Genomic DNA, 9,030 nt, shown 5'->3' with positions numbered 1-9,030 from the left:
TTTCTTAAAAGCAGTAAACCAATATTCCATCCACCGAAAATAGACAAAATATATATGCCATTTGTGAATGCACATTGTTTAACTCTTTTAAGTACAATATTAAGAAATTGCTTCTTCATAATCAACAATGTGAACATTAATGCAGCTTCTTTGATGATTATTATTATTATTATTATTTTTTTTTTTATTAAACCAGGAAACTGTAGAAATTACATATTTTATTGTTTTTTTAGAGTTGTTCACAATTTCTGGTTTTGTATACTTATTGTACTCTCTCTCTCTCTCTCTCTCTCTCTCTCTCTCTCTCTCTCTCTCTCTCTCTCTCTCTCTCTCTCTCTCTCTCTCTCTTTCTCTCTCTCTCTTTTCTTTTCTGTTCTTTTCTTTTTAGGCACAATAACATGTGGCAAATGGACTACCTATGAATGCTTGTATCATCAATATCAGATATCATCCGTAAATTGTGGACATTCTAATTGTAATATTTCTTTGCATCTTATGTTTAATTTTTTTTAATTATTATTTGGGTACATTTACAGTCATGAATCTTGGTTAATATACACTGTCCCCTATTTTTGTAGTTAAATAAATTTAAACAAAAATTACAAAATGACCCTGAACCAATCTGCTGACAACCTCACTTTGGACAACTGCACGCTCCTGCCGTATTACATCCACTCGGCAGGCATGGCCATCAGCTACATCCTCTCGTACCTGCTGGTGCTGCTCCTTTGTATCGTGGGGAACGGACTCGTCTGCCTGGTGATCATCAGGAACCGCAACATGCGTTCGGTCACTAATCTCTTCATCCTGAACTTGGCCATTAGTGATCTGCTGGTGGGCGTGTTCTGTGTGCCCACCACACTGATTGACAGCCTCATCTCAGGTCTGTAGGTCATCATCTTCATTGCCATCATTATTAATATCATCTTCATTAATGTGACAGTCATATTCAATATCACAATTTTCATATTCATTAAAGGTTTAGTACACTCAAAAATGAATATTACCCCATGATTTACTCACCCTCAAGTTATCCTATAGGTGTATATGACATTCTTCTTTCAGACAAATAAAAGTTGAGTTATAATATAAAAGTCCTGGCTAATCCAAGCTTTATAATGGCAGGGATTGTTGCTCTGTTTTTGAAGTCCATAAAAATGCCTCTGTCCGTCAAATAACGCGCTCCACACAGCTCATGGTTAATAAAAGCCTTTGGAAGTGAACTGATGCGTTTGTGTAAGAAAAATATCCATATTTAAAACTTTATAAAGTAAAGTTTCAGCCGATCGCCTTCCGTATTCAGTTTATGGAAAAAGTGTTGAAAGTGCCTCTGCAGTTCAAAGGCTTACACTATGACTGTAAAAAAATATGTACATAGTGTCCGTGATGTCACCCATAGGATTCTGACAAGCCGCTCTGAAGTGTAAAGTAGAGACGAGCTGGGCGCTGCCATTTTGGCAACGCGTCTTCGTGAGTCACGCCTGGATAACAGAAAATAGTTAAAGAGGCGGGAGGTGGGCGGTGGGAGGTGGGCGGAGCTTATGTGACGCAATGACTATAGACAGCGGATAAAATCTATCCACCTGTCACTCAAAGTAACCACGCCCTTAATTATACAGAACTTTAAGGATTTATATAATTTAAACGAATGAGTTATAAAAAAAAATCCACCCCCCTCACAGTTGTCATGAAGGGCAAAATTATAGACCAAAACCACAATTTTTTACCAGGCTGTTAACATATGGGAATGTAAAGTTGGGAATCTGAACATTCTTTAAAGGGATAGTTCACTTTGAAATTAAATTTTGATGTGTTTTAGCTTACCTCATGGGCATCCGAGATGTAGGAGTATTTGTTTCCCCAGTAGTTTCAATTTTGATCATTTTAGCTCAAACTGTTCTTGTCTGTGCCTCACATAATGCAGGTCTATGGTCACCACCTCAAAGAGCATACACAGAGAAGTCCAAATTAAACAGTCCCCCATCGTAAGTACACACTGATGGCCTAAGACACGAAACGAATGGTTTGTGTGAGAAAACAAACAGTATTTATATCATTTTTACCTCTTGTACACCACTACGTCCGACTGATCCGAGGGCGCGCATGCGTGTTTCCTGTGGTGTATAAGAAGTAAAAACGATATAAATACTGTTTGTTTTCTCACACAAACCGCTCGTTTCGTGTCTTAGGCCATCAGTGTGTACTTACGATGGGGGATTGTTTAATTTGGACTTCTCTGTGTATGCTCTTTGAGGTGGTGACCATAGACCTGCATTATGTGAGACACAGACAAGAACGGTTTGACCTAAAATGATCAAAATTGAAACTACTGGAGAAACAAATACTCCTACATCTCGGATGCCCATGAGGTAAGCTAAAACATCAAAATTTAATTTCAAAGTGAACTATCCCTTTAACATGAGATTCTTCTGGAGCTTGTCCCTAGTGGCTAGTCGAGGAATTGCAGTTTTGGCTTCAAGAGAGACCACGGGAGGTTGCCAATATAGACAGTAAAAGAAATGGACAGAGCGATCCCATAGATGTCAACGGCGGAAAATTAGGTCAATTACAGGCACTCACTTTCTGATGGCTGAGCGAACTGCGCAGGCTCAGACTGAGCTTGACGATGTAGATTGACGTAAGCCTCCTGTCTGACAGCTGTAGGTCTTCTAGTAAAGGAAAGTGAAATCTGAATCACGTTGTTTAAATATTTTCTCCCGTTGCTTTTGGCTCACTATTGGCTTCTCCCCATTCTTCCCCATTGACTTTATCGGACTTTATGTCTCCACGTCCCCCCGACTGTCTCATAAACAGTAAAGATAGCTTCTGAGCGTCTCCTCCTGTCTATACGGTTATTTCTCAACTGTGCGACAGAGTCGCGTTGGTTATGACGCAATCGTTAGCCTATTTTTTACAAAAACAGCTTCTACGGGTCGATAGTGTAAGATACAAGGTAATGGAGCCTTTTATGCATTGTCGTGTTTCTTTAGAAATCAACAATGGACAAATGGAGTCTTTAAACGCCTCAGATGTAAAGTTATTCACTGTCAAAGTGACTCAAAAATGAATGGGAGTCAATGGGATGCTAACAGCAGATGATGGCTTGGTTAGCAATGGCCGCCATTATGGGTGGAACACTTTCCGAGTGCTAGATTACCCCCTTGATTGCCACTTGGCTTACACGTCCAGTTATGCTCGTCAGATGTCGCGTACGTATCTTGAATTTCGAGAAGGCACTTTGAACACTTTTCCAGGTAAGGCGACTGGCCAGTACTTTAATTAAAAACGTTTTAAATATGGATATTTTTCTTACACAAAAGCAGCAATTTGTTTCAGAAGGCCTTTATTAACCCCCCAGAGCTGTGTGGAGCACGTTATTTGATGGACAGAGGCAATTTTATAGACTTCAAAAACAGAGCAACAATCCCTGGCATTATAAAGCTTGCATTAGCCAGGACTTTTTAAATATAACTGATTGCATTTGTCTGAAAGAAAAATGTCATATACAACTAGGATAACTTGAGGGTTGGTGAATCATGGACTGAATTTCATTTTTGGGTGAAATATCCTTTAATATCATCATAATCACAGTCACCAGATCTGCTTCACATGACAATCCTTGATTTCTTGACAGGTTGGCCTTTTAACCAGATCACCTGCACTATGAGCAATCTAGTCCAGGGCATGTCAGTGTCTGCTTCAGTGTTCACGCTGGTTGCCATAGCAGTTGACAGGTAATGGTTACTATTTATAGTCATTGAACATTTCAATTAGAAATAATGCTTGATTAAAGCAGTGCAATGTAATTAATACTCTTTTGCATCTGAGAGTTGAGAGAGGCTGAATTTTTTATATGGTATAATTTGCAACTATAGTGCACTCAGAAACTACTGCTGAATCTGATGGAAAAGAGCCAACCTCAAAAAGCATTCTTTGATAATCTCACTGTGTAATTACAAACTAATTTAATGCATTTTACCTGCATTAGCTTTTTATTAGTGTACAGTGCCCAGTACAGGTAATTTTGTTAGGGTGTTTGTGATGATGTGTTATTTGAGCATGCCAACTAATCATGGTTTGAGTGTGATCATTATTTTTTAACACTAGTGTTTACTAAAGGTACACTATGTAACTTTTTAAAATTAACAAGATTTAAAGTTGGAAAATTGCCTTTCATGTAGTGTGTAACATTTGCCTGGCATCGTCATATTTGGCTCTAGTCAGAATATGAGTCGGATACAAGCCTGCAGCACCCCTCTCAGATACTGAAGCTTTCGCACCTAGATCGCCCCCTGCTGACCGGTCCCAGTATAGCCGCCCCTCTGTGTTTTCTAATGGACGCGAGGCAAACTAAACAATAAAATTACACCTCAAATATTTTTCCCCAAAGTTAGTTTATGTCATTGAAGGCAGTTATCATCACGGTGATTTCATTTCAAGTGTTCGTTTTTAAAATAAGATTAGTTTTAGTTAGTTATTTGATGCTATAAAAACGGGTGTCATGATTGACAGCTGAGATTGACGTCTCTGAGTGAAGTTGTCGCTGAGGCACTAACAGACTTTTTTCTGGATTTTTGGGTGCAGATTGGAACTTAAGTTTTAATTTCTACATTTCCATAACTGTTTATTTCACAAACAAACATAATTAATTCTTCTGCATCTGCGAGAGTGTGGGTGGGCTTTTGATATCGCAACTGTACGTCCTGCTCTACTTCCTGCTCTCTACTGCGCAACTCGGGTCCCGAAATCTCTACTGCGCAGACTCGGTCTCAAGATGTCAGTGCCGTGCAGGCCGCCTGAAAGCTTCAAATCTGGCAAGCGGAAACGGATGATGTCAAATAAATGATTCATTGATTGCTCAGCTAGGTCTCCGGGCTATGCAGTCTGTTAGTTCACCTCACCACTCAATCTGAATCATTCTTTCTTTTGTCACTTCACACTTAATCACCTCTTTTCCCTAGAAAGATTATTTCACCTCTCCTGTCTTTGGGTTTGAGTCGTTAGTTCCATCATCAGTGTCTGATCTGGGCGGGGGAGTTAAGCAGTTAGTTCACCTCTGGAGTCTTCGGGTTTGAGTCATTCGTTCACCAACTTACAGTGCTATAGGCTGAATGCATGAGATCCTGTAGAGAACCAATGGCATGTAGCGCATGTACGGTCAACACAAAATGAACGAATCGCTCTCTGCGACAACCCATTGTTCCTGAGTGATATTAAAGATTAGTTCAAAAAAAAAAAAAAAAAAATCCTTCATGAACAACATATCACTAACACATGGTTGTGAACAGAACTCAACTGCCCTCACGCATGGAGAAGTAGAAGAAGATGAGAGTAAACGATCTTTGCCCATGTTTTAAAAAGAATTGAAGGATACATGGAGTACTTACCAACATGATTGTAATTTTTGAGAGAAATAGTAAAGGTATGCATATACGAAGTCTCAGTTCTCAGTTTAGTTCAAACCAAGCGCTCTTTGGTGACATGGCTGATAACGTTACTGTCAATCATCTTATAAAGCCTGCCCTGACAATTTGATTGGTCGGAACATCTCCTGTTCAGGCATAGTTGCTCCACAACGGATCAAGTCCAGACCGAACTTCCCAACCTCAAATGTTGTGGGCGGGGCTAACATAGCTAGCTCTAAATTAATGAAAACATCTGAAAGTGTACCGTATATAAAGTTTTGTCTTTCAACAAATCACTTTTAAAACAAAACCCAAGCCATTTCGTTATGACGTCAAGATGAAAAATGTGCATTTTCAGCCTCGCTTGTCATTTTGATACATTTCCCACAAGTGCACATACTGTAAATAAATCCAGCAATTAATTAGTCTGTGACGCGTAACACTAAACTAACAAATGGCGACAGACAGCAAGATTAATCAGATTACAGCACGTCAGTTCTCAGACATTCTTACTCTAATTCTGCATGTTCAATCAGCCTGAAGTGCCACACCAACTACATTGACACTTACCATTGAGAAAGGTCCTGCTCCAGCCGTGTTTGCGAATTACTTTCTGGTTCATCAGCAACTCTGGACGTTTCCTCATCCTGTCTGTTCATACATTGTATAACATGTTCAACACTTTTTAAGAATGACTTCATTGCCGTTCTTTGTTCTTTTCTCAGAGAAAAGCTTAACTCCAAATCTTCCAGAGTCGCGGTCAAAGCTGTTTCGAAAGACCGCCGTTCGCCAGTTTCTGTTTACTAGTAGCACGCAAGCGCAACTTGGCCGTCATTATGCTAAGCCCCGCCCACCGACTCTATACACGATGTGATTGGCCCAACCAGAGTTGGGCATTTACAGCTCAGAAGTGTATTGAGAGTTGCTAGACGACACTCAGGGCAGATTAGATTTGCTGCCACTAGGGTGCGTCTAGATTTCTAGGCTACCTGCACGGAGTATACCAATCACAACTCATTGGGTCACTTTATCAATTGGCGTCACGCAAAGGAGGGGCCTGGAAAAATAAATCGTTGAGCGAATCCTTTGGGAGCCGTTGAGTAAATAAGGTAAAAATAAATGCATATAATAAGACAATGAAAGTGCTTTTTGACCTTGCACGCATGTAAACCTGTTGTTGAAGACTCCGAAAACAAAAATAGGAACCTTTCAAATACCATATTAGAGGCACTTTAAAGGGTTGGTTCACCCAAACCTGTAAGACCTTTGTTCATCTTCAGAACACAAATTAGAACACAAAACTGATATTTCTGAACCCACATAGACTGCGACATCATAACCAGTTTAAAGGCATTGTTAAAATAGTCCATGCGACTGACTACAGTGGTTCAACCTTAATGTTATGAAGCGACGGAAATACTTTTTGCGCGCAAAAACACAAAAATAAGAAAAAAAATTTCTCTTTGTAAGTCTCTGATGCTGTTCACGTGAGCACCCCGACACATGCGTTTGCTGCTGACGCAGGATTCGGCCAATACCAACCTGCCATTCTGATGTAGAACTTGGAAGTGCTGCACTGTGTTTACAACGTGAACCGCATCAGAGATTGACAGGGAAGAGAAGAAATTGTAGAATTTTTTTTTTCTGTATTGCTATTTTGGTTTTATTTACTTTTTAGTTTGGTTTAAGTTTTTAGTTTGCTTTAAAGACACTTTGTTTAGTGTAAGTTGCAGACAGACAAGTTGCTCATTTAATATTTATATTTTATTTAAGCTTCATATAATTTTTCAATGTTTTTAACTCTTTCCCGTCAAACACGGAATTTTCCAATATTTGTGAGAAAATTTTGCCTAGAAATCTAGATGCCGCGAGTATCGTCTAGCAACTCTCAATACACTTCAGAGCTGTAAACGCCAAACTCTGGTTGGGCCAATCACATCGTGTATAGAGTCGATGGGCGGGGCTTAACATAATGACGGCAGAGTTGCGCTTGCATGCTTCTTGTAAAAACAGAAGCTGGTGAACGGCGTTCTTTCGAATCAGGTTTGACCGCGACTCTGGAAGACTTGGAGTTAAGCTTTTCTCTGAGAAAAGAACAAAGAACGGCACTGAATCTCAATATGTCTAATCTCAATATGTCTGCAAATCTAATGTTGACCTGTGTGCCTTGTTTACAAACGATTATATTGTTATCTTCAGCATGTTTATTCCTCGTTTAGCTCCACGAGTTGGTGGGCGGGGCTACAGAAGCAGCTTACACAGAGTTTCCTCCTTCTAATACGTCATTGATTAAAGAGCTCTCATTTCTGGGTCTGGTGTCTATAAAAGCTTTTCTTTTACTAACAAGGAACTTTACAGCTTCGAAACTTGCAGGATATTCTTATATTACCATGACCTTTTATATATCAAAGGCTTAAGGGAAAGTTGATTTCTCAATTCATCACCCCTTTAAATATGGATATTTATCTTACACAAATGTATGTATCACTTCACTTCAGAAGGTCTTAATTAGCCTCCCAGAGCCGCGTGGATTACATTTATGATAGATAGATGGACATTCACTGCCATTATAAAGCTTGGAAAAACCTGGAAATGTTTTAATATAATTTAGAAGAATGTCAAATCACACCTAGGAGTAAATATTGGGCTAATTTTCATTTTTGGCTGAACTATCCCTTTAAGCTTTACACTTGTCTATCGACAGGTTTACCGGGATTGTTTACCCTTTCCATCACCGCCTGAGGCCGGTCACTGCGCTCTTCGCCATCATCTTCATTTGGCTGCTCGCTTTTGCCATCATCTTTCCTTCTGCTGCAACTCTGACGGTCATTCACCTGGATGACATTTACATGGTCCAGGACAACCAGATGTACCCACTGTTTGTGTGTTTCGAGGACTGGCCGAGAGCCGACATGCGGCGAGTTTACACAACAGTAATCTTCGTCCATGTGTACCTGGCCCCGCTGGGACTCATAAGCATCATGTACGGCTGCATCGCTGCCAAACTCTCCAACAATCTACGGGAGAATCGAGCTCGCTCCAGGAGGAGGATGAAAGTCCTCAAGATGCTCATCATGGTTGCTGTTCTGTTCATGGTGTCCTGGCTGCCGCTTTGGACGTTGATGCTTCTTACGGACTATCAGGATCTGGACCGTCAACAGATTGATTTCCTGAGCAGCTATCTTTTTCCTGTTGCTCACTGGCTGGCGTTCTTCAACAGTGGTGTTAACCCGATTATCTACGGCTTCTTCAATGAGAACTTCCGTAGGGGCTTCCAGGCCGCTATAGCCTGCAGCTCCTGCAGCTCTGTTGTGTCGGAGATGTGTCACGCGCACTTTGCTATCCCACCCCCTAACAAAGTATCCGACGGGAACCGAGGTGTGACCAGGAGGCGGAAAGACTGCTGCTTTGCTGTGATGCCTCAAGGGACGGCTCATGGTATTCAGGGAATTCTCCTTGAGGACATGCATGGAATTACAGCCTCCCACAGAGTTATAGGAGCCTGGGTGGAGTGAAGGTGCAATTGAGGGGTTAAATGTTCCAGGAAAAAGCTGTAGCATTGCCATTCTTCTCAAGTTGCTCAACTGGCACATTCAAGCACATGACCCGGATGCTCCCATCTTTG

The 9,030-nt window shown here is 40.7% G+C and overlaps 1 protein-coding gene across 1 annotated transcript; it reads left to right on the top strand.

Annotated features, from left to right (window-relative positions):
- The first annotated feature begins 512 nt into the window (after positions 1 to 512).
- On the top strand, positions 513 to 8,920 carry npffr1l1 (neuropeptide FF receptor 1 like 1). The gene is made up of 3 exons (XM_067433623.1): positions 513 to 883; positions 3,635 to 3,734; positions 8,110 to 8,920. Exons 1-3 carry the CDS (start codon positions 607 to 609, stop codon positions 8,918 to 8,920), a joined length of 1,188 nt encoding a protein of 395 aa, XP_067289724.1. The 5' UTR covers positions 513 to 606.
- The last annotated feature ends 110 nt before the right edge of the window (positions 8,921 to 9,030 follow it).

The sequence above is a fragment of the Pseudorasbora parva genome, chromosome 23 (genome assembly GCF_024679245.1).
Source record: "Pseudorasbora parva isolate DD20220531a chromosome 23, ASM2467924v1, whole genome shotgun sequence".
NCBI classification, from domain to species: domain Eukaryota; kingdom Metazoa; phylum Chordata; class Actinopteri; order Cypriniformes; family Gobionidae; genus Pseudorasbora; species Pseudorasbora parva.
Note: the sequence above shows the minus strand (reverse complement) of the source record. Positions and strands in the feature narration are given on the sequence as shown.